Source organism: Canis aureus, chromosome 29 (genome assembly GCF_053574225.1).
Source record: "Canis aureus isolate CA01 chromosome 29, VMU_Caureus_v.1.0, whole genome shotgun sequence".
Classification (NCBI taxonomy): Eukaryota; Metazoa; Chordata; class Mammalia; order Carnivora; family Canidae; genus Canis; species Canis aureus.
The window spans coordinates 11,226,917-11,253,644 of NC_135639.1; the positions used below are offsets into that span (position 1 = coordinate 11,226,917).

General features: G+C 37.8%; 2 protein-coding genes across 6 annotated transcripts in view; one reads left to right on the top strand and one right to left on the bottom strand.

The window, feature by feature from the left end:
* Window positions 1-1,444: 1,444 nt before the first annotated feature.
* The window catches only part of SEC23IP (SEC23 interacting protein), a 39,056-nt gene continuing 13,772 nt past the window's right edge, over window positions 1,445-26,728 (bottom strand). Inside the window, exons 7-19 of one of the 5 annotated variants that reach the window (XM_077877420.1) lie at window positions 26,103-26,192; window positions 25,115-25,256; window positions 23,789-23,997; window positions 23,324-23,442; window positions 22,637-22,789; window positions 20,257-20,352; window positions 15,993-16,190; window positions 12,514-12,669; window positions 12,004-12,106; window positions 10,608-10,793; window positions 9,746-9,905; window positions 9,131-9,232; window positions 1,445-1,819 (exon numbers count right to left, since the gene is read on the bottom strand). In XM_077877420.1, the coding sequence (XP_077733546.1) occupies window positions 9,151-9,232; window positions 9,746-9,905; window positions 10,608-10,793; window positions 12,004-12,106; window positions 12,514-12,669; window positions 15,993-16,190; window positions 20,257-20,352; window positions 22,637-22,789; window positions 23,324-23,442; window positions 23,789-23,997; window positions 25,115-25,256; window positions 26,103-26,192 (1,694 nt within the window). In that variant the 3' untranslated portion in view covers window positions 1,445-1,819; window positions 9,131-9,150. The other 4 variants (XM_077877419.1, XM_077877416.1, XM_077877417.1 and 1 more) reach the window with 4 other exon arrangements.
* LOC144301016 (coiled-coil domain-containing protein 25) lies at window positions 16,625-17,709 on the top strand. Its single transcript, XM_077877421.1, has one exon. The coding sequence runs from the start codon at window positions 16,699-16,701 to the stop codon at window positions 17,323-17,325; it is 627 nt and encodes a 208-aa protein (XP_077733547.1). The 5' UTR covers window positions 16,625-16,698; the 3' UTR covers window positions 17,326-17,709.

Genomic DNA, 26,728 nt, shown 5'->3' on the forward strand with positions numbered 1-26,728 from the left:
ATTTCTTTTGGCATTGGTTCAATTATTTCTTCTCTGCCCACAATAGTCAGAAGACATAGGCTGAATGATGCAGCTGAAACCAGCTATAAATTGAAAAATCAAACTGGATTTTATTAAGTATATACAAATAACCTTTGGGGTGCCTGGGTGGCTCAGTCAGTTAGGCATCTGTCTTTGGCTCAGGTCATGATCCCAGAGTCCTGGGATCGAGTCCCACATCGGGCTTCCTGCTCAGTGGGGAGGCTGCTTCTCCGTCTCCCTCTGCCTGCAGCTCCCTGTGCTTATGCTCTCTGTCAAATAAATAAAATCTTTTTTTTTTTCAAATAAATAAAATCTTTTAAAACATATATTTATATACATAAATAAATATCTTTCTTCTATTTTGGGGAAGTACAAATTAAAAGAAAAACAGTAGTACTAGATCCAGAGACATAAAGGCCAAGAGGAGTCAGTGAAAAGTGTATTCCAGCCCCAATCTGCCACTAGATCTGCAGAGAAAGGCATGCAGTGTCATGTCCTCAGCTGCAGAAAGAGGTGGTTGGAAGGAATTTATGCTACCTGAGATCACTTGCAGCTCTAAAACGGTTCTGTCCTACTTCTATTATTAGGAGTAAATGCTATGAATTAAATACATACAGCAGGCACTCACAATGAAAAGTCAATAAATGCTGAAATCACAGAAATATTCAAGGAAGAAGAAAAATACAGACGTTTGCTGCTTTTTAAAAATGCAGTTGCTATTTTATTCACACTAATTAGAATATATACACAAAAAAATGTGTATCATGTTGCTTTCAAAAAATTCTATGTTCCATGAGAACTATGTAATAGACAGTGTAAAATGTTTCTACTGCATAACAAAAGAAGAAAAATCAGCATTCCCATGTAGTATTAGGAAAATATTTAAAATAATTTGAAGTTATAGTAAAACAAAGTGGAATATTACAGAACAGTCTTTTCAAGAAGTAGATTTATAGTCTAGAAGCAATACATTTCATACTTTGAAACACTTTGGTATAAGTGAAATTAATACAAAGGAAAAAAACCCAAGAAACTCTACTTTGGTTCTCACATTAATTAAAAGTTTAGCAACGAGGCAGCTGCACAGCTACCTCAGATGACAAAATGGGAAGCCTCCCATTTGCCCCCCACACCCCTGCTGGACATGGATGTGCCAGGAGAGCATGTCAAGGACTTCCGTGCTGCAGGAACATTTCACTTGCACAACTACGCACTGAGTGAGTGCTTGAAAGGCTTCATAAAACCTCAGATTCAGCTTGGAATATAAGCAATCTTGGCTACTTCCTCTTAGATACAGATGACTCCGTGGTAAAGCAGCTCGGAGAACTACAACTCACATTTAAAAATAGAACATAAATTTTTGGAAAATCTTACTACTACAGTTTCTCAAGAAGTCCATACTTGAAAAAAAGAACATACTACATTAATTTTAAAAAATGCAAGTTTAATAGCCCATTGGCAATAGCTTTTTAAGAAACAGAAATAACCGCCTGCATGCCACAAATATGTCTTCATTGGTATCACGCGTCGCTTCGACAGCTGTACAACTAAACTGATCGGAGGAAATTTTAATTGCATCATTTGAAAAATTATTTTTTCTTATCTATACTGTCCACATGTGGTACTGATTTTCTTCATTGTCTTTCTGTTCTGTATGTTTTCTTTTAAGTGACTTCTTACTTGTGAGAATTCTTCCCGAGTAAATGCTGATGAACTGCTTTTCCATCATCCATCACGGGAGCAAACTGGGAATGTCCTCTGAAGGTTTACTCAGCAATGTAATTTCTACTCTGACTTTCTGGAAAGACAGGAAAGTCTTTAAAAGAAAGACAGAATCGTTGGTGAGATTTGCAAACTTACAGTAATAAAGCACAAAAGACAAAAGCACTGCTGTTCCTTCCTGAGTGAAGACAATATTCCATCGGGCACTCAGCACTGCCACATCTGCACTGTTGGCCGCCTCCGAAGAACACAGCCCGTGAGCACAAGGCCTCGTGGCTTCTGAAGGGACAGAGGGTGGCAGAGAGCATCCGGTGAGACTAATGGGCATGGGAGATCTTCAGAACGAAATGAGTACAGAAAGTAAAAGAAAAAATTTCTGTGAAGGTCATGTGAGGCTTTTTAAAGAACAATTCTAGAGGATCTCTGGATGGCTCAGTAGGTTAGTGTCTGCCTTCAGCCCAGGGCATGATTCCGGAGACCCAGGATCGAGTCCCACACGTCGGGCTTCCTGCATGGAGCCTGCTTCTCCCTCTGCCTGTGTCTCTGCCTCTCTCTGTCTCTCATGAATAAATAAATAAAATCTTTAAAAAAAAGAACAATTCTAAAAATGAATCGAGGAGATACACATAGAAGAATTATTCAACAGAAGTGCTCTACACTTAAATGAACCACGTAGAGAACTGTCGATATTCTAAATTAATAATTTTATAGTTTTATTATTATTATTTTTTAAAGATTTTATTTATTTATTCATGAGACACACAGAGCGAGAGACAGGAAGAGACACAGGCAGAGGGAGAAGCAGGCTCCATGCAGGGAGCCCGACATGGGACTCGATCCAGGGTCTCCAGTATCACACCCTGGGCCAAAGGTGGCGCTAAACCACTGAGCCACCCGGGCTGCCCTAATTTTATAGTTTTTAAACCGTATCAGGAACTTAATTAAGTTCCCACCCAAATTTTATAATCAAGTATAAGAAGAGACAAAACAATGAACAGTGAATAAATTAGGTGTGAAATGAAAGGTTCTTAAGTTTTTCCTGTTAGGTGATTATTAAAATCCGAGAACTACATTGTTTGGGTTTTGTTTTGTTTTGTTTTGTCTTGCAGAAAGAAACTGTCAGGGGAACTTATGTCATTACAAAATTCACTTGGAACGAGAGCCAGGACTCATGGTATCCTAAGTCCCTGCACTACCAGACAGTAAAATCTATCAAGTTACAATCACCAAAACACCGTATTTCACTAAATGTAAGACACCATCAAATGTAAGACCGCTATTTTTTGTAACCACACAGAAACGAGGAAGGATACTTAGGATACAGAGTCTAAAAAGAGACAGAAGCCACAAAAAGTGGGGATACTAGATGGCTACAGCCTCAAGTGAGAGGTAAAGAAAAATAAACCTTCATCTACAAGGGCCAGCAAAGAAGTCTGCACACTTCTTCCTTGACAATGGTAAGAGGAGGAAAAAATATTCCTTGATATTTGAACTGGTCCCCCAGCTCTATAAGCCTACAAGTTTTGTGGTCTGAATTCACACTGGCAACATAGTCCAAAATATCTCAAGCAGAGAAATTAGCTTAAGCAGACTCAGGTTGGTAGCACTGCCTTAGTAAATGGCAGAAAAAAATGCAAACCATCTTGGGAAGAACTCAACTGTCATCCAAGCAACAGCTGTTTAGAAGATACAGTCCAAATTTAAAGATAAAATGTGGAATTTATAGGACTTGAAATCAGTGAAATATGGTTGGCAGATACATAAGTCAATGGAAGAGATGTCCAAAAGCCTCAAAAACAAATACTGGGTATACTTCTTGTGATTAGCTCTGGGTTATATATGGAAGTATTGAATCACTGTGTTGCACCCCTGAAATTTAACACTGTATGTTAACTACATTGGAATTAAGATTTTTTTAAAAATCAATTTTCTCATCAAAAAAAAAAAAAAAGAATACTGGGCATATAATAAAAATGTCAAACAACAGCATATCAGAGACCCATCATGTGACCAAAGGGTACATTTCAATATATGGCACAGGCCAAAAGAAACTAAGAAAAAATTAATTCCCTCTCTATTCTTCTACACTATAAAGTTGAGTGAATAACAAAACTGTTTAAGAACAAAAAAATTAAACATAATACTGAAATGATAATCTCAGAAGACTGGCCGACTTGTTTTTAAAACATGCTCTCTACCCATCCAGCCCCCCAAGAGCCAAGGCCTAAGCAAAAATAAAAGGCAAATGTCAAACTGGAAAACAACTCTACAGTGACAAAGGGTGAGTATCCTTAAAATATCACAACTATAAATCAGTTAGAAACAAAATACCTTACACCACACCTCCATACCTTTTGCTCAAAGGCCAAGGCTGGGCAACTGACAAGAAAGACAAATGAAGGCGGGCACTTGATGGGATGAGCACTGATTTATACTATATGTTGGCAAACTGAATTTAAATTTAAAAAATATTAAAAAGACAAATGCCCAATGAAATATACCAAAAATGCTCCATTTTCACTAGTGACAGAAATATACACGTTTTAAAACAATGATAACAATTTGTAGATATCAAATCAGCAAAATTTTTAAAAATGGTAATATCCAGTGTTGGCAAGGATACAGGAAAACCAGCACTTATACAGACATGAAAATTGAGCAACCTTTCTGAAATGCAATTTAGCAACAGGTATAGATCAAAATCCTTTGAAAATGTACAATACTCTTAGATCCAAAAATGCTACATGTAGGAATGTCTCCCAAACAGATATGTGCAAAAGGTATATGAAACTACATGTCAGATTTATAATAAAGTTGGAAAAACATCCAAACACCCAACAATAGTAGATAACTATTTTAATAATTAGGACTACAAAATAGAATATAATGCAACTATTAAATATATCACTAGAGCATTGTTTATACTAGATCAGAATAACCTAAATGCCCATCAACAAAGAACTGGCTAAAAAACAGAAATACTGTAGCAGTCAATGGGATACTACATGACCATTACAAAGAATGAGACAGCTCTTATATTCTGATATATCTACATCCCTCTGTCTGAAATGATCTTTCCGCAGATACCCACTTGGCTCACTTGCTTCAATGACACATTATCAGTGAGAAGTGTCCCTCACCATCTTATACAGAACTTGTCCCATCCCAAGTTGCTCCCTCTCTGCTGCTCTATTTTTACCATCTGGCACACTGCAATCCTTTATTTACTGTCCATCCTCCCCCTGAGGAAAGAGGATCCTTGAAGGCACCAATGTCACCGCCTATCCGTATCAGTGCCTACGCTCCCCACTTTCATCTGGTACTAGGTTTGATGCATCCCTGATTCTTTTCTAAGGCTAAACACTTCACTTGGCCTTGACCCTTTCCCACACTGCCTTTTCAAGTATTTCCCTCCACAATTATTCCCTTTTGTTCTTGCCTTATCAATTTCATCCCCCAATACTGGATCATTCTCAGTAGCAAACAAACACACCTTAATATTATAATATGTCCCCGAGTCTTATTTCTATTACCTTTCATAGCAAAAAACTCTTTCCTCTCTGATCCTTTACATCTCCTCAACCCACTTTACCTCTGCCATGACATGAAAACACCTTTGTTTAATCAAGGTCACCAATGATGTACTACGCTTGCCTCAAGCCAATGGCCAAGTCTTGGTCCTCCTCTTCCTTGACCTCTCTGTCAGCAGCACTGGACACTGCTGACTACTCTCTTTTGAAGCAATCTTCTCTCAGCTTCCCTGAGACCACAAGCTCCCGAATCTTCTTTCACTTCAATGGTTCCTCCTTTACCAGATGACTTCTCTTCTCCACCTACACACTCCAAGGTGATCTCATCCCGTTTCTGACTTCAAATGGCCATATATATGCTGATGACTGATTTTAAAGTCATCATTTTTTTTAGGTCTGAACTTTCTTCCGAGCTTCAGGCCATCAGCTTCAGAACATCAACTACTGACTTAACAAAACTATTGATTCCTCCATCCCCTACACCCCACAAAAAACCCTGATATGTCCACAAGCCTTCTCAGGAAAAGGTACTACAATCCACCCAGTTGCTCACATCAAAATCCCAAGTCATCTTCAACTTCTTTCCTTTCTCCCTCATGATGAATTTATCTGAAGTCCCTGGCTTCACTCCCTCCAAAACAGATCTGCACTCAATCATCTCGCAATATCCCTACCACTGGAGCCCTCATCAGCATCACCACCAGGCACTTAACTATTCTCCCTCCCTCCCTCCTTGCTCAACACTCTGCCCTCCACCCAGCACCCAGGGCTTTCCTTCTGAAGTCTAAGCCAAGTCATATCGTTCCTCCCGTTAAAACTTCCATGTTTCCATCACACTCAGTAAGATGCAAAGATCTTACCAGCTCCCTCATAATCAGGCCTACCCACCTCTGACTCCTCTCCTCCTGTGTTCCCCTTCATTTATTACCCCCAGTCATACTGGTCTGCTTACTGTTCCTCAAAGGTGCCATGTCTGTTCCCATCTCATGATCTCTGCAGCTTCCCTTCCTTCTGCTTGGATCGTTTTCCCCATATCCTTAGAGTCTACCTCCCTCTCATCTTTCAAATTTCAACTCCAATGTCATCATCCATTGTCTTCCCCAGAAGCAACCCATCACTCACATCTTCCTATTTTTATCTCCACAAGACCTATCAATATCTGAAATTTACTTATGGATCAGAGCACAAGTTTACTATCCATCTCTTCCCAGTGGGGGTAAATTCTTTAAAGGTGAGAATGCTATCTTATTTTCCACTTATCACCAACACAAAAACTGGTGCCTGGCATATAGTTAAGTACCAAATAAATATTTGCGAAACAAATGAGAGACTATTTTATAATTGAACATCTGAACTGGAGTAGCTTCTGACATTACCTTTATTTTAGTACTGTAATATCAGAAATGGTGAGAACTGATAAAACTGTATAAAGAGGCTGGCTGCAAAATGGCTTTTCAGACCTCTTACCCACTCTGTACTAACATCCCCTAATATAAATTAAGAAATGAGCTAAGTGCACATTAATGGGAAATTGGCTAAATAAGATGGACTATACACAATAGATTACTATGTAACCATGGAAGAGAATGAAAAAGATACAAACTAATAAGGAAAAGCATACAAGTTAGAAGGCTGATAGAAAATATCAAGTTGCAGGCAGCCCTGGTGGCTCAGTGGCTTAGGGCCACTTTTAGCCCAGGGTGTGATCCTGGAGACCCAAGATCGAGTCCCACATCGGGCTCCCTGTATGGAGCCTGCTTCTCCCTCTGCCTTTCTATCTCTCTCTCTCTCTCTCTCTGATGAATAATAAATAAATGAAATCTTTAAAAATAAAAAAGAAAAAGAAAATATCAAGTTGCAAAACAATACTGTCAAATGAGATCTTTGTTTTTACCTGCACACACATTTGATTAGACATGCACAGGGAAATCTAAGGAAACCCTACTGAAAGTGGTTATCTCACCAAAATAAGAAGGTGGAGGCTGAACTTAACATTTATTATTAGGAAATTCAAAAGTGCCAAGAACTGCTTTTGAGTTCACAGTTTAGAGCTCAACCACTTGTATTTAATGCTTTAAAGGCTTTAAAATTTCTTTTTTTTCTTAAGATTCCATTTATTTATTCATGAGAGACAGAGACAGAGAGAGAGGCAGAGACACAGGCAGAAGGAGGGAGCCATGCAGGGAGCCCAATGTGGGACTCGATCCCAGGTCTCCAGGATCACGCCCTGGGCTGAAGGCGGCACTAAACCGCTGAGCCACCCAGGCTGCCCTAAAATTTCTGTTTAACACTACCTATTCTTTTAAGTGATGCATAATCTAGTGAGGATGATGAGCTACCACCATACACCTGTCAGAATGGCTACAATTAACAATATAAGAAACAACAGCTGTTGGTGAAGATGCGGAGAAAGGGGAATTCTCTTGCACTGCTGGCAGGAATGCAAACTGGTATGGCCACTCTGGAGAATAGCACCGAGGTTCCTCAAAAAACTAAAAATAGAACTACCCTACCATCCAGCAATTGTTCTACTAGGTATTTACCCAAAGGATATAAAAATACAGATTTGAAGGGGTATATGTACCGTGATGGTTATAGCAGCACCATCCACAATAACCAAATTATGGAGAGAGCCCAACCAAATGTGATGGACTGATGAAGGGTTAAAGATGATGAGGTATATGTATACAATGGAATATTACTCAGTCACCCAAAAGAATGAAATCTCACCATTTGCAAACTGAGGATCGATGGACTCAGGCGGATGGGGATGGGTTAGATGGCTGATGGGTATTAAAGAGGGCACTTGTTATGATGAGCACTCGGTACTGTATGTCAGCAGTAAATTACTGAATTCTATTCCTAAAGCCAATATTGCACTGTATGTTAACTAAAATTTAAATAAAATTTTTAATAATAATCTAGCAAGGAAAAAGAGGGGTCAGGGGTCTCAGGAAGACAGGAATGCAGCGTGTCTGGCTCGCAGGTTGGCTCATTCATCATAGGTTTGCCCCCTCTCTATTCCTTCCCTCTATAAAGACTGGGGTGAATAAAACATTGCTTTTACAATCCTCCCTGGAGCCTGGGTTTGGAGGAGACATGGAATATGTGGCACAAGCTTAGTCAATAGGCATGAGTGAATTCTGGGACACATTTTTGCTTTCCTAATTAAAAGGAACAGATATAACTGCCAATGTCCTTTCCTCCTGATTCTTGTCTTGAACGTACACACAGTGCCTGGAACCGCAGCAGCTGTCTTGTAATTATGGAGTAAGAGCCACATATAGGTAAAAAGATGCCAACAATGTGGGCATAACACATGAACTCTTCCCATTACACAAGAAAAATAAACCTCTATTCATTTAAGGTACTGTGAGTCAGGTTCTGTTTCTACAGCCAAAGGAATTCCTAGCTGATATTCCTAGGAATATCTTGTAGAAAGAAACCAAAAATAAAAGAACTCAAATAAAAGCAGACGGAATTAGAAAGAAAACTGTTAACATATCAAAAATGTAGATTGCAAATCAATTCCCCTCCTTAACATCTCTATTCTGAATTTTTTAAAAAAGAAAAAAAAAAACAAAACACCAGGAAGAAACAGAAAAGAGAGAAAATTATAGTCAACTTCAACACTATAAAAAAGACTTCAGACTTTTTTTATATATATATAAAAGACCCTGACTGGTTCAGTGAGTGGAGCCTGTGACTCTTGATCTCAGGGTCATGAGTTCTAGTCCCATGTTGGATGCAGAGATTACTTAAAAAACAAAAAACAAACAAAAAAAAAACCTAACAACAAAAAAAAGATTTTAGAATGAAACATTCAGATTGTATGCACACAATAAAGATAAACTCACACAGTGAGGCTGAAGTCCAATCAATGCTGGGGCTGTTCTGGACTAATGTTCATTGTTCGATAAATTTCTTTAAGTAACAACAGGGCAGTATCTTCAGATTCCCTATCACAAAGAAAAGAACATGTTTACTTTGGAGACCATTAGTAGAAATTAACCTCTATGCATACCGGTGCATACCTGTGGAAAACGCAGCTTTTGTTTTATTCAACCCTACCTAAGAAAGGCAAATGAAAATAAGGTAGTATAGTCTTAAAGCTGTCCTTAAAAACTGGATGGATACTGACCAGCTACAAAACAGCTGTGTTGCAATTCTCCATGGTGACAGGGGATATATGAAAGGATGGCTTTTCAAAGTCCCTACCACTTCCATTCTGTGAAAGGTACCCCTACAAAAATCAGTGTGCACGTACTAAAGTCCTTTGGTAAAAGGCAGATGACACACTGCCATCTTGTGGATAATAAAATAACGGGGGAAAATACGGATTTTGAATATATGGCCATTGAAATTAATATTTCATCGTAAGTGATAAATCGGCAAAAGAGTCTCCCCTAAAACTGCTGTATATGCCAGCACCTACAGGCCGCGTGAATGTTATCAAAGAAGAAACTACTTACCAATAGCACAAATGACTCTGAAGAGCGAAAAGATATTCATTAAAACTCTCTATTGGCTTTTCTTGAAGAACGTAGTCAATTCGGCGGCCTCCGTTTAGCATTCCAACCTTTCCTAAGTAGTCCTCATCCTTGGAAAAATCTGGACTTTCAACAATCTTTTCTGCTAAAATTTAAACCATTTCAATATCAAAGTCAATCACTTAATCATTATCCTTTGACTTTAGCTGACTTTCTGGGCTCAAGAGAATATCGCTTGACACACGTAGCAACCTGGGGAGATACCAGGCTCACTTCCCATTCCTCCAAAGAGCCAGGAGAAGGAAGAGGGGCTGGTTACCCGAGAGAGGAGAAAGAGCCAACGAGCTGACAGTTTTGAAGAAAAGGGGTGAGAGAGCATTGTAGAAAGAAAGGAAACAGAATTAGAATCTGAAGAGAGTCAAAAGCATCATGGCACAATGACCTGACAATGCAGATAAAGTCTATAATAAAACGACAAAGGTAGACAACATCAGAAGGTATTTTCTCACAGTGGGTCTTTAAAATGCCTGAATACAAGCTTTGCTCTTAACTCTGATATTCCACTCTGGCCTTAGGAATCTCAACAAAAACAAGATTGCAGAGTAAAAAGTCCAGCAACTAACTATCAGGCAAAACCCTGGAAAAAGAATGGCATCCATGTTGAAGTACAGTTTATCACAACAGATTTTCCTTTATATAAAAAAAAAAAAAAAACAACCTCCATATTTTAACAAAAAAGACCAGAATGGAAAAGCATCATTAAATAATTCATAATGTATACAAATAATTCATTATGTTTACAAATAACATTTGTACTAGAAAATGCCTCAAATGCCAAATTTACCTTCAACTACTTGTTTTTCTTCTTCTTCTTTGATTTGATGGGCCACTTTTTCCAGTTCTTCTTGCAGCTGAGTTGAAGAGGTGTGAGCGCGGGCAAATTCGTTTAATGTCTGCCAAGCGCTTTTCAGGGAGCTAATAAAACCCTGCTTCAAATCAGATCCCATACGAGAGAGACTGTCTTTCAACTCTAAAGAGATGAAGATGACACATCAACTTAATTAGTCACAAGGTGAAATTCTGTGCCATAAAAATTCAAAGTTAACACTCTTCTCAGACTGGATGAATCCTCTCTTAAACGCCAAACACTCAGAGTTTCTCACCCAAGAACTCTCAACATATTAAAATGTTTTATAGAGGCTTATTCTGTCATCTTTTTTAATAACCAAAGCTAATCCAGGCAAACTGTATAAATTCCCTCTCTCGACAAAAGGAAAAAAAAAAAAAAGAAGAGGGAAGGAAGAGTTCAAATACTATAAAAATGTAGACACGTTCATGTGCTTTTTTTTCTGTAAGTTAAAAAAAATGGGCCCACAAGATAAAAAAGATGACTGCTTTTCTTATCTGTAATGGTAAAATGGTTTTGAGAATTTGAGATTCTAATATAACCACAATATAAACCTCTGATTTAAAAATGAAGAAACCTCTGCCCCTTCATTTTTCCTACTTTTGTCTAATAAATCCTTTTGATTTTAAGGTATGTATCAAATTTCCCATTTTAATCCCAAAATAGTTAAATATTTTTAAAAAAATGATGTAAGAAAAAAAAAAGAAAGAAAATCCAATTTTAAATAAAAGGGCATGATCACATACCCCCTCTTCTCCACTGCACTCCCATCCCTTCCACCCAAACCTTTAAGCCCCTGGATGATACACACCATTAACAGGCATAAGAGAAACCTAAACCCCATTTGGAATTCTTACTGATCCATTACGTTTAATGAATGTTTTTAATTGGAAAAGTTTATCTATTTAGCAAGGAAGTAACAGCTCAGTTGACTTAGCATCAAGTTTATGTCTTGTTGGTCCTTAGTTCAAGTGTTACTCTGCTTCCCAACTCCAAAAATTATGGCCAAATTCTATCAAAATCTATAGGTATATCTCATCACTTTATTACCAACATCCCCCATTCCTAAGTATTTCAACCATCAGAACGTCGCATCTAGAACAAAATATTCAAGGAGAAGCAACTCACTCAAAACTTTATAGCTCTTCTGAACATTTAATAAACAGGCTCTAAACACAGCAGGCTCTTAAATAAAATTAATTTTGTCAGAAAGGACCTGGTGTTAAGATTTTCACAGTTCAATTACAAGTGACAGGAAAAACATACTTCATTAGGACTAACAGATTACAAAATGACAGGAAGGAAACAAGCTTTTATAGTATTTGCTTTTTACCTAAATGAAGTCTTTTTCTGCCTTTGTGATGTGGAATGAGAACTGCTTTCAGGTCCAAATCTGGAACAATCATAGGCTCTAATCTATACGCCACTGGATCAAGCTGTAAAGAGAAGAATTGGAAATTTTGGAAAAGCTCTCTTATCTTCAGTTATGTATCTTGATTGTATGACAAAATAGATAACTAGCAAACCAGAGATTTTGATTTTTTTTCCCCACAAGTCATTCACCTACTGGTAATTATAAGACGACTTCTAAGTTTGTGAGGAAAACTACTTTGCAAGCAAAGCAACAGAATTATTTCCTTGAACAAAGGCTTTCTGGCAGAAAAGTTTATTGGTTGGTATCAGACTATTCTCTCTTAGGACAGAGAGCTGGGTGTACATCAAAATCAGAATTAGTTCCTAAGAAAAAAGAATCTGAAAATCTATTAGGATGATTTATCTATATTGGTGTTTCTATGTAGATGTTTTATCTTCTTCAAAATAGGAAGTAGTTCAAGTCACTCACTGGATGATAAATATTGAAGAATCCTTTACACGTAGGAAGCCTGTAGTTCTCATCTATCCTATCCACTCCTCGAATAGTGAGGAACATACCAATTGGAGATCCCAAGGCAAAGAAAATCTCTGGTTCAAAGTCTAATGAGTTGTAAACAACAGAAACCTAGAAAGAATAAAAAATACAATAAAAGATCATCATTCCAATGTCATACAATAAAAAATTCGAAAGTTCAAGCTGGAACTGCTTAGTTGAAAGCATCTCAACACAGATGATGCCACTCAAGTATGGCTTATAATGCTTAAAATCGCTGTCATTATTTTTTTTTTAAGGTTTGATTGATTTATTTACAGAGAGAGAGCAAGCAAGCACAAATAGGCAGGGTGGCAGGCAAAGGAAGAAGGAGAAGCAGGCTCCCCATTGAGCAGGAAGCTCAATGTGAGGCTTGATCTCGGGACAGAGATCCTGAGGGGGGGAAAAATGCCTAGAAGACATAGGAGAAAACATCTAAGCTCTCTAATGCTCAGAAAGACAATGAGACATCTTTTTTCCTACATGGTTATCAGAGAGAGAGAGAGATGAAATACTAAAAAAAAAAAAGTAAAAATCTTCTGTTTTCATGAAAAAGTCATTTCTTCAGAAGGAAGCGATAAAAGTGCGAACACCACCTATCTGTAAAGGACAATGCAGCACCAGTGTTGGTGAGGACAGAGGAGAGGGGTCCATCCTATAGAGTGTCCACAAGAGTACAAACTGGCACAACCTTTCCAGGGGCAAGTACAAGTAACTACCAGAATTTTCAGGTGTACATTCTTGGGACCTCCTATCCCACTTCTACTTATTTAAATGAAGGAAATAAAGAATGAGCACAGAAAACTGGTTTTAAAGTGTTCATCACTGGAATGCTTTAAAAAAGTGAAAAACTAGAAATTGCCTACACATCCTATGTTATGGGTTGAACTGTGTCCCCCACAAAATAGACACATGTACCAAATCAAATTAAAATAAGGTATTTAGGTGGACCCTAATCCAACATGATTGGTGTTGTTATAAAAAAGGAAAACCTGGCCACACAGACTAACAGGGGAGATGGTGCAGATGCAGGGAGCAGCCATGGGAAGACGTGGGTCTGGAGAGTTGCATCTAGGAGCCAAGGAGCCCCTGGCAACCCGCCAAAAGCCGGTAGAGGCCAAGAAGGGTTCTCTCTTCTTCAAAGGGAGCATGGCCCTACTGACACCTCGCTCTGGACTTCCTGCGTCTAGAACTGAGACAATAAATTTCTGTTGTTTAAAGCCACCCAGTGTGTGATACTCCGTTAACAGCAGCCCAAGCAAACTAATACATCCAATAAGTAAATGACAAAATAAATCATTATCTCTCCAAACAGTAAGACAAAATAGTCATTACAAATGAGAGAACTATGTACTGACATAAGAATATATTCATAATTCAGTGTTTGAAAGCATCAATATAATGTTTTGGTAAAACATTATATGGAGTATTTTCCTATTTTTTGTTAAAACATATACATAAATACATGCTTAAAAAAAGCCTAAAAGGCCTTGTTCAAACAGTTCATAGTAGTTAGTTCTGGCTAAGGAAAGTATAATATTTTTTCTTTTTTCCTGCTTGAGCAGAGTTTCTTGGTTTTCTGGCAATGAATGATGCACACAGGCTATTGTTTACACTGCCCCACAACGTTCTAGGTAACAGATCCTACTAGCCCACAGTGGCCCACCCACAATGGGGGTGGCATGTGACTTGGGTTGGGTCAATACCTGTGCTCCATTCCCCAAACAGTACAAATTGGCCAAAATGGGCCCATAACTAAAACCACATCAAGTAAATTTTTCTAACTGGACCTCCAGGGGAGGCTTCTTTTCCTCTGTGGTCATAAAGCTTTAAAGAGATGAGCCAATAGACAATGATACCCATGGCTCCAGGTTCATGGAGAAGGCCAGCCCAGAGAGGGGCACACAGTGAGTGTCCTGGCCACACAGAGCCCCCATTTCCACAAATCTCCTTCTATACTCTGATCCTTCACAGTTAAGTGAGGAAATACCTGCTCTTTATCTGCTAAAGTATGCTCAAGTTTGCTCATATCTAAAAAGAAAGACATTTTATGGGGCACGTGGGTGACAGGCAGTTAAGAGCCTGCCTTCGGCTCAGGTCATGATCCCAGAGTCCTGGGATCAAACCCCACACCAGGCTCCCTGCTCAGCAGGAAGTCTACTTCTCTTTCTACTCCTCACTCCACTCATGCTCTTTCTAACAAAATAAATAAAATTTTTAAAAAGGAAGACGTTTGTGCATGGAGCCTGCTTCTCCCTCTGCCTATGTCTCTGCCTCTCTCTCTCTCTCTCTGTGACTATCATAAATAAATAAAAATTAAAAAAAAAATTAAAAAAAAAAGGAAGACGTTTTAAAAATGCAATCTTTATCAATGAATTAGGTTTAAAAGCTTGAACAGGCTACTGCAAACATCCTGTTCCATTTTCTGCCTTCTTTAAATCAGTCATTAATTCACTTCTGATAATGGAACCTTACAGACACAACTATAAATAAAACTTCTAAGCCATTAAGATATAAGTACATTAAAGTATATTATTAAATGTAGCACTGCTGACTCCCTAGGTTGATTTTTATTGAAAATTTTCTGAAAAAGAAAAAAAAAAACTTCTGCAAGAGAAGAAATGTAAATCCAAAAAAATGTAAGTGAATACATCAAGTTTATCTCACAGAAATTTAAGTATTTAGTAGTCCCCCCTTACCCAAGGGGATATATTTCAAGACCCCCATTGGATGCCTGAAATCTCAGAAAAACTGTACTCTATATTCTATGTCTTTGCTCATATGTACCTACCTACAATAAAGCTTAACTTATAAATTAGGCAGGGTAAGAGACTAACAATAACTAATAATACAATAGAACAATTATCACAATATATTACCATAAAAGTTATGTGAATATAGTCTGTCTCTCTCGAAACGTCTTCTTGTCCTGTACTCAGCCTTCCTGTGATGATGTAAGATGATAAAAAGCCTACTTGATGAGATGAAGTGAGGTGAATGATGCAAGCTTTGTGATCCAATGTTAGGCTACTAGTGACCTTCTGACCATATGTCAGAAGGAGGACCATACCATGGGCTTTCAGACCACAGGTGACCATGGGTAACTGAAACCATAGGAAGCTGAACCACAGGTAACAGGACAAGTGTGTTCACAACATGATTTTCTATCACCACTCTGTTGCTAGTGGCTATGAGAGACTAATGTTATAAAATAATGAGCAGTGGAAAAAATAAAGATAAATTTCAAAATAAATAAAATATTTTATTGAAAGAAGCATACCATCTTATGGACAGAAAATCAGTTTTCTTCACCCTCCATAAATGTTGATTATTTTAAGAATTTAAAGCCAACTCCAACGAAAAAGATACATGATTCCAACATAAAATATGCAGCCCTAATCAACATGCAAACTTACCTGTCCAGTGCCAACTTCAAAAGATTCATAATCAACATGCACAGAAGACACATAAGCACCAACTGGAAGTTTCCTTTTGGACTCGTTAGATTCTGAGGGAAGAGAAGCCATTTCTTTAGCCTTCTGGCCACTCTCCTCTTGTCCCTTTGTCGAAGCCGCCATCACTGCCTTCTTTTCTGATGCTGCTTTTTTCTGTTCCTGTGAAAACATCAACATTTCATAATTCATAACATGACTCTGAGGCAAAATTAATCAGCTATCACTACAGAACATGCTATCTCAATGCTAAGGAATGATCAGTAATTTCTTAGGCAGTGTGGTGTTCACAGAAATGTCCTTAGAGATGTACATAACATTTAGGGGGAAAAAATGCCATGATTTATATAATTTACTTTAAAATTCTTAAGAAAGGGAAGCATGGGTGGCTCAGTGGTTGAGCGTCTGCCTTTGGCTCAGGGCGTGATCTCCTGGTCCTGGGATCGAGTCCCACATCAGGCTCCCTGTGCCTGTGTCTCTGCCTCTCACTGTTTCTCATGAATAAATAAAATCCTTAAAAAATAAAGTAAAATTCTTGGAAGAAAAAATGAAGAGACTAAGAAAAAAACAGCAAAACAGCTACAATTAAATCCAAATGCTGGTCTCTTGAGCTGGCGAATTGAGTGCTGCTGTTCCGCCCTGGAGCCGCTGCGCCGCCGCCACCGGGATCATGGTGTTCTACTTCACCAGCAGCAGCGTTAACTCCTCAGCTTACACTATTTACATGGGAAAGGATAAATATGAAAATGAAGATCTAATAAAGCATGGCTGGCCTGAAGATATTTGGTTTCATGTGGACAAACTCTCTTCGGCTCATGTATACCTTCGATTACATAAGGGGGAGAAGATAGAAGACATTCCAAAGGAAGTCCTGATGGACTGCGCCCATCTTGTGAAGGCGAATAGCATTCAAGGCTGCAAGATGAACAACGTTAATGTGGTATATACACCGTGGGCTAATCTGAAGAAAACAGCTGACATGGATGTGGGACAGATAGGCTTTAACAGGCAGAAGGATGTGAAAATTGTGACTGTGGAGAAGAAAGTGAATGAGATCCTGAACCGGTTGGAAAAGACCAAAATGGAGCGGTTCCCTGACCTAGCAGCAGAGAAGGAATGCAGAGACCGGGAAGAGAGGAATGAGAAAAAGGCCCAAATTCAGGAGATGAAAAGGAGAGAAAAGGAAGAGATGAAGAAGAAGCGAGAAATGGACGAACTAAGGAGCTATTCATCACTGATGAAAGTTGAGAACATGTCTTCAAATCAGGACGGCAATGACTCTGATGAATTCATGTGAATGGAGGAAAGGACCTTTGAAAGATGTGAATTGCAGGACAGTTTCAGATGGTCTGATTTCACCTGTATTCAGAAATACAAAAAAACAAATTCTACCTTCATTCTGCACAAATACTACCAACGTTGGAGTTAAAAAAAAAAAAAGTGTTCCCTTTTTTGCTGACAGAAAAGGATCAGATATTTATAATATATTTGGACTTGAAAACAGCATATAACTTTAGGAAAGTGAAAATATTTTTGCTGAAACATGTCTTGGTACCTCATGAAAGTTGGCTGCCCCTATTCCTGGGATAGACTTTAGAACAAACCAGCTCTGCAAAGTATTTGTTCCTGTGATCTGTCCCTGAAAACAGATGTCTTGAAAAACTTTTCATATTTCTTAAAATAGCTTCACTTCTGTTAAGAAGAAAAAAAAAATCCAAATGCTGCCTATCATTATTCATTCTACTTTTCTATATAAAGTTTTAATACAAAATGCCAACTTCTTCCTTTATGATCTCAGCTTTAGACAGATTAAAGTATCATATAATTGTAAAATACATACTTCCTATAAAGGTGTAGATTTGGGGAGAAATTTCTTCATTCAACATATTTACACCCATTATGTCTGCATGGAGCCACTGACAAGTTTTCCTCAAAAACATTTCAGAAGAACAGATAAGCATACTGTGGTCACACAACAGAATAACTACTCAGAAATAGAAAAGAATGAACTGCAAATGACACAGTACTTGGATGAATCTCAAAAATAGCATTTTGAGTAAAAGAAGCCAGACACCAAAGAATACGTAACACTGATCCCATTTACATGAACTTGCAGAACAAGCAAACTCAACAGTGATGGAAACCAGAGTAGCGTCAAGAGAGTGGGAGGAGCGGCCTAGGAAGAAGCAGGAGAGAACTATCTGGTGACAGAAATGTTCTAACTCTTGTTTTAGGTGCAAAAAGTTTCAAAAAGATTACACTGGTACACAAAGTTTCAAAACTTACTATGCTGAACACTTAAGATCCATATATTTCCATAAATAAGGAAGTGAACCAAAGCTTTAGGAGCATCTGTGGAACCAGGGTATCTCTGTAACAGTGAGATCAAATCCACTCACTGACCACAGCCTGACACAGCAGCCAGCATGTCAGGGGAATGTGAATAGCTACCACGGGGGAACTTGCCCATTTGCCACAAGCCCACATTTTAGTGGCTTGTACTCCCCAAGCTGCACAAGGCTATGTATGTCTCTACTGAAACAGTCACCCCGTGGCACCTGAACAAAACAGCTGGCCAAATCAAGCTTGTCTATTAATGATTCCCAAACACTAGGATATTGGGAAACAAGTCCAAGTGGCTAATTCAGTAGGCAATATAGAAGAAATAAAACTGTCTGCCATCCTTCTTTTCCACTTCCTATTATACCCCCATCCTCTCTCACTGAGTCACTGAATAATTACAATGAGTGTTCTGTCCTACAGCAGTGGTTCTCAAACAATGTTCCCTCAGAAAATGAAGCAAGAGGTTTACTGCACTAAAATGCAGCTACGGCCCAATTCACAAAAAAAATTTTTAAATTAAGTCAATTCAATTAAAAAATGGGCAGAGGATTTGAATAGTTCCCCAAAGAAGACATACATACACACGGCAGGTACATGAAAATATGTTCTATATCATTAATCATCAGGGAAATGCAAATCCAACCCATAATGAAGTATCTATCACCCAACAACTATTCGAAAACAACGGATTTTGGAGATTTCTATAAAATTAATTTAATAAATGAAAATTAGGGGCTCCTGGGTGGCTCAATCAGTTAAATGTCGGCCTTCAGCTCAGATCACGATCTCAGGGTCCTGGGATCGGGCCCCATGTCAGATTCCCTGCTCAGTGGGGAGTCTGCTTCTCCCTCTCTCTCAGCATCTCCCCTCTTCCTGCTCATCCTTTCATGTCATGCTCTCTCTCTCAAATAAATAAAAGCTATAAATAAATAAATAGAAATTAAATGTAACAAGTGAGTTTTTCCGTAGTTGCTCTATTTCTTTTTACACTCTTTTTAGCTGTTTTGTTTTGTAATAAGTTTTACTTTTTGGGGTGCCTGGGTGGCTCAGTTAAGTGCCTGCCTTCAGCTCGGGTCATGATCCCAGGGTCCTGGGATCAAGCCCTGAGTTGGGCTCCCTGCTCACCAGGGAGTCTCCTTCTCCCTGTCCCACTGCCCCTCCTCCCTGCTTGTGCTCTTTCACTCGTTCTCTTTCAGACAAATAAATAAAATATTAAAAAAAAAAAAAGAATTTTTGCTTTTTGGTTATTATTTAATGAGATTTTAGTGGGTCTATTCTTATCTCTTCAGATGATGAGAACTAAGAAGGGAGAAAATGAGCTAACATTAGCTTAACTTCTATGCATTAATTCAACCCTTTAAGGAAGGTAGCATCATTTGCATTTTAGAAATTAGGGAAACCAAGAATCTGAAAAGTTAAGCAAATTCATCATGAATAAGGAGTTAAAAACTGTTGAACTGGGTAGCAGGATGACCAATTCATCCAACTATCCAAGGCTTACCCAGTTATTGCACCAGGAAATCCCCAAATACCAATATTAAAACTAAAAGTCCTTCATCATTCTCTGTCTCAGGAAAACCAGGATGGTCAGTTACCCTAACTGGGATTGATATCTGGTTCTGGCTGACTCTAAAGTCTACACTTAAAAAAAAAAAAATAAATAAAATAAAATAAAATAAAATAAAATAAAATAAATAAATAAATAAATAAATAAATAAATAAATAAATAAAGTCTACACTTCCATCAGCTCTACCACTATGCCCTTGAGCAGGGAGCACACCAGTTGGCCCAACCACACTGGTATTAACGAAAACTTCCAAAATATAAACAAGCTAGTCAAATTATGAGTTTTGGTTTCAGTTTTAAGGGCAGAAATGAACTTACCAGTTTAACTGCTTTCTGTTTTACAAAGTTAGCTATCTTCTTTCTGGGTCCAAGAGGTATGCCCATTTCCTTCAGGTCATCAACTGTACACATAAGCTTTAAAAGAAAACAGACAAACAAGCACATTAGTTAATCTAATGATAGATGAAACTGGAATCAGGAAATGATAAAAAGGAACCATCCCATTGAAATCAATCTAAGAGCCAGTCAATTTTTTAAAGTTAATTTGTTTTTAGATCATAGATTAATTTAGGTTGTAAAATCTGAGCCTTCTACATCTAAATCATTCTAGTCGTTTTTAGCAGAAAATACACACGTGCTGTACAAAATTCAAAAGCTACAGTCAAGCAGACAATGAAGTCTCTTACCACCACTCCTGTTCCAACCACCCAGTTCCCTCAGCAGCCACTGCAATCTGCTCTCCTAGAGACAACTTCTGTATACACAGCACCTACATGGTTTTCCTTGGATGTATACCCTGCTGTGCAAATGGGACTGAACTGTGCACTTTTCACATATCTTAGAAATCACTTCCTACCATTATCTCTGACACTGCCTTATTCACTCAACAGCTGCATTCTGTTATGTGCATGTACCATAAACTATTATACTAGTGTCCTCCTACTGGACACAGAAGGTGTTTCTAAGGTTGTGCTATCATAAACACTGTGCTATAGCAAGTATCTTTGTAGATGCTCTTGTGTGAATACCTCTATTGAAATTATTCCTGGTAGTCAAATTGCTGGGGCAAGAGATTGGTTTTTTGTTTTTTGGGTTTTGTTTTTTTTGTTTTTGTTTTTGTTTTTTTGTATTTTAAAAATGTATTACCATCTTAACATAGGGAATAAATAGGACTGCTGGAGGGGAGGTGGGTAGGAGGGATGAGGTAACTTAGTGATGGGCATTGAGGAGGGAACATGATGTAATGAGCACTGGGAGTTATACATAACTGATGAATCACTGAATTCTACCTCTGAAACTAATATACTGCATGTTAATTAAATTGAACTTAAATAAAAAAAATTTTAAATAAAATTTCCAACCCTGCCATTATTTTAAATACACTAAAATCTTCCTCAAAAAAAAAAAGTTATAATTCTTCATTAAAAAGAAAAAAATAAGGGCACCAGGGTGGCTTAGTTGGTTAAGTGTCTGCCTTCAGCTCAGGTCATGATCCTGGGGTCCTGAGATCAAGCTCCATGGTGGGCTCCCTGCTCAGTGGGAGTCTGCTTCTCCCTCTCCCTCTGGTCCCACCCACCGCTTGTGAACTCTCTCATTCTATCTCAAATAAAATTTTGGTAAAAATATTTACCAAACTGCTTTCCATACGGGTTGTAGCAATTTAGTCTTACAAACAATATGTAAGGAAGCCTGGGTGGCTCAGCGGTTGAGATTCTGCCAACTCAGAGCCTGATCCCGGAGTCCCGGGATTGAGTCACACATCGGGCTCTTCAAAGGGAGCCTGCAGCTCCCTCTGCCTAAGTCTCTGCCTCTCTCTGTGTGTCTCTCATGAATAAATAAAGTCTTTAAAAAAAAAAAAAAAAACAGTATGTAGATGGTGCCCACTTACCCTCACCCTGGCCCACATTATACTAAGAAGTTTTTATTTTTGCCAAACCGAAAGGTTAAAAAAAACTCATTGTACCTTTAATCTGACTTTCTCTCAGGAGTTTTCATATGACAAAAAGCCATTTTTGTTATTTCCCTTTCTGCACATCATCTGTTCATATTCTTCACCTATTCTACTGTGTTGATGGCCTTTGTGGAATTAATTCAGAGGAGTTTTAAATAATATGGAAATAAATCTTTTGTCTCTAATGTGTGTTCCAAATAGTCTTCTTAATCATCACTGGCCTTGGGATCCCTGGGTGGCGCAGCGGTTTAGCACCTGCCTTTGGCCCAGGGCGCGATCCTGGAGACCCGGGATCGAATCCCACATCGGGCTCCTGATGCATGGAGCCTGCTTCTCCCTCTGCCTATGTCTCCGCCTCTCTCTCTCTCTCAATGTGTGACTATCATAAATAAATAAAAAATTAAAAAAATAAAATAAAAGATAAAATCCCCCATGTCTTTTCATGGCTTGATAACATTGTTTAAAAAAAAAAAAAATCATCACTGGCCTTTAGATGTTGTTTAGGAAATCTGCTATCCAATTTTTCTTTTATGGCTTCTGGGTTTTGTGTCATACTTAGAAGCCCTCCCAGATTATACTAAAACACAAACAAACAAAACTCCTGTGTTTTTCAGTTTCTAAATATTTAAGTCTCTGCCTTATCTGAAATATATCATGACGTAAAAGTGTTCAAATCATTCTTAATTTTTGATCTAATACACAAGAAAAACAATCTTAAACAAAAATGAATCAAAATATCCTCAGTACCAGAGATTCCATATCAATCTTTTCCTTTTCAAATATGCTAACATATTCAGAGAGGCTAAGTGCTTCCAGAGTTTCTTGCAAACTTAAGACTTCTTCATTTTCAATGTCAAGGTCACAGGACTCATCCAAAGTCAACTTTGGCTCTTCAGGTATCTTAAGGAGAAAAAAAAAAAAGTCAGGGAACACTGACTGCAAACCTCAGAAAAACTTCCATAAACTGTCCCCTGATCTACAGCAAATCTTAAACAATTTTGCTCCATATAGAAGTCATAATTTTGGGTAGTTTATCATCCAAAGTTTGAATATTCTGAAAAAGTTGTGAATAAATCACTCTTGTTCCCATTTCCTACAATAATTTACTTGACTTTTTTTTAATCAAAAACTTTTTTTCACATTTAAATTTATAATCCATAAGAAAGACAAGTGAGAAACTCAAGCTATATGATTCTATCATACTTATAAACCTCAGGGTACTTTGATTTATAAAGACTTTTCAGGGGCACCTGGCCCACACAGTCAGAAACGCATAGGATTCTTGATCTTGAGGCTGCAAGTTTGAGCCCCATGCTGGGCATAGAGATTACTTAAACTTAAGGAAAAAAAAAATGTTTTTTTTCAGGAAACAGTTCAGACTTTAGGAAACTGTTTGGCTTCATCTCTAATCTAAATATGTTAACTGGGCCATACCTGTTTTTCCTGAAAATGTGGCTGCTTCACAACTCCATTAGCAACAGCAAAAGGTCCAGGAGACTTTGACAAATTCAAATCTTTTTGATTAGACAGGATGTCAAACAATATTAAAGAACCTAAAAAAAAAAAATTGCAGTTTGCTTTATAATGTACTAATACTTTTATAACACTAAATTCTCTCTTTTTTTTTTTCAAAGTTCTTAGGCAAAAGTCATACAAAAGTTCAATGTCAATCAAGATCTGATCATCAATACTCGTTTTACCAAACAGCAGAATAAACTAAAATAAAAGCATTCCTAGGTAATTGAAAAGCAAAGGTAGAACCTAAACTCAACGCATTCACATCCACCCTTTATAAAACTTAAAATCTTTAATCCTAAATCTCATACTAGCAACGTCACCTTAAAGCAGTGATAACTCAACAAAAATTATGTTTAAAATGTGGATATTTGACAGTTTTACCTAAACTGTGACCAGCAACAGAGACTCCTCCTTTGAAGTCTGGATTCCGACTCATAAATAGTGCATGCAGGCGGTTTATCTCCATTCTCACTTTCTCCACAATCGTCTGACAGTAGGTGGGGCTATTGTAAAATAAAATATCTAGCAAGGTTTCATTGGTAAAGTGACGAAACCGACCAATACTTGGTAAAGTGATTTTCTTAATATTCCTGTTTTAGAAAGAAAAAGCAAATTCAGTCACCAGACACCTTCCAATCTACAGATTCTTTAAAATTGAGACAGTGATTTCTAAATATACGAGTATAAGAATTCCACAGACTAATTACGAGTTGATTCTGTAGACAGAGTTATTATAAATCAATCAAGATAAAACAAAAAATAAGTCATGTGTGCCTAGAACTAGACTGTGACTTTGGGGATTCTCCAAAGAGTTATCACATAAAATAAGGCCTATGTAAAAATTTTAATTTTCTTTTTAAAGATGAAAGGCTACTCTTCCATTCCTCCCATTAATTGGAAATCAGGATACCTGACAAAAACTGTGGTGGAAAGGACAACAGGGAATATAGCAAGGAATGAGAAAGGAGTTTCATGCACTGAAAATCCTTCTTGATTTGAGAATGGATATAGTGAAGTTCATGAACATCCACTCTCAAGATTATACTCTCATAAACAGGACTAACCATAGAATAATATATGGAATAACAGAGAATGCTATTTGCAGAATTAGTTTCATTAAAACATGTGTCCTGAACCATGATCTTCACTAAAATCCAGGTATGTTATTAGCCCTGTGTCCTAGCATAAATATTATCTAAATCTGTTTCTCAACTGGGAGCTTTCAAAATTGACTGGGCTACTTTCAGTTGTCACAGTGCCTACAGATGCTGCTGGCCTTTTACAAGGACTGGAGATATTTTTGGCTGTTGGTGGTTGGGGGCGGGGGGGCACTGCTGTTCCCCAGTGGGTAGAAGAAAGGATGCTCCTAAACATCCTACAATGTACAGGATAGCCTCCTGTATAACCTACTATGGATTAGAATAGTATTCTAAAACGGGCTTACATTTACCAGATTCTCTTAAATGTTTATAATAGGAATGCAGACATGAATGCATGTGCACACATGCACAAACACAAATGCATGCGCACATGGAAAAGTAGCCAGTGTTTAAATCATATGTCATCAGAGAAACTACGTCATTTAAAGAAAGGATTAAATTTATTGAAAACATATGTTGAAGTTACAATAAACTATTTCATATTACGGTTTAAATTTTGAATCTAAGTTTGACTAATCTGAACAACGAGTTATCAAAGTCCACAAACCTGTCAACACCTGTGGCATCCCCACCCAAGGAACTATGCCAATGAACAGGAAGGAATTCCACTCTGCTTACTTTCCGATCGTCTAAAGATTTCTTGAAATGTGTCTGCAGCAATTTCAGAGAAACCACCCTAAAATCATCCACTTAAAACAAGAAAATCAGGGAAGACAAATTAAATTGATTAAATGTCCTAGCTTGATAGATAGTTGGTAATTCCCTGAAATATTCTAGTACTTTTTATATAACAAACGTTTTAAGAAAAAAAATAGGAATGACAAAATCAGTCCAAAAAGGAAAATACCCAACCTTTAGGAAGCTCTTTTTAATTTTTCAATATTTCAGAGGAATGTATAGAACAACTGAAAAACATTTAACTACCATTCCTGGAAGGCAGCATAGCACTATAGATACACACTCTGGAATAGAGGACCCCCACTCAAGAACCCACAGACCATGATACAGGAGAGGTCAACTTACACCTACGCACTTCAGTGCCTCACCTACTAGTGGGGAGAACAGCACCAGTACCTATACCCCCCCTCAAGGTTTATTGTGAGAGGTGAGTAACACAACGTATGCAAAATGCCTGGTAAAAATCAAGTATTCAATAGAACTATTATTATACAGATATAAAAATAAAACTTCAAAAATTTAAGTAAACCAGGCAGATTGTTCCATTAAACAACTTCAACTAATTCACTTTAAATCACCTCAATGCACAGGTATACCTAGTTGCCAAAAGTGCCTAGGCAGAGGCTATTTGTCAGAAAGACTAATTTCCAAGATTCCTTCTAATTCTTCATTGTAGGATTTTATGAATTACCTATATCATAGAAGCAAATCAAGTATACATTATTTCCTAGTGACCACTTAAATCTCCTCTTACAGTTCCTCAGCCAGTAGTAAAGAGCTGGAAACTATCTCAAAAATGAACATTTAAAAGTTATCACTTCTCAATTCATTCCATGAAATAAATGACTAATACTTACCACATTCAATAATGCTTCTAAAGCGCAAGTCACACACAGGTCCAATCCCATGTACCATGAACACCAAATGATCAACCCGAGGCATTTCCCCTACAAAAGAAATATATACATGCCTACACGCATACATACAAACTGGGAAATTGTTTGGGTTTTCGTATTTAAATAGCAATATTCTAGATACCCCTTTTGTCATCAAGATAGGACAAAGAAATTCAAGACCCCTCCCAAGCTAGTGAGTTTCATTACTCTCTATAAATGAGGAGAACAAAGCTCAAGGTCCATCTTGGCAAATAACAGTGAACTAGACCAAGAAGAGGAGGAATCACGCCACCTCTGATCCCAGATGCTACCAGCATATGATAACCAGCAGTTTTGTACCTACTGGAGCATCTTCAAGTTATATATAGGAAAACCAAGTTAAATCTATTATTCTACTCTGGCATATAGAAACAACTACAAGTTAAATCTACTATTTTACTCTGGTTATTTTGTTCACATTCATAATTTGAGTACATTTATTTATGTTAATAGTCACATAAGGCAGTGAAACAAAAATGAAAGTATATAATCGTCAAAATAAAATCTGTATTTGGGCAGCCCAGGTGGCGCAGTGGTTTAGCGCCGCC

Coding starts and splice junctions, on each gene's coding strand:
- LOC144301016 (XM_077877421.1), top strand. CDS start 16,699: ATGGTGTTCTACTTCACCAGCAGCAGCGTTAACTCCTCAGCTTACACT.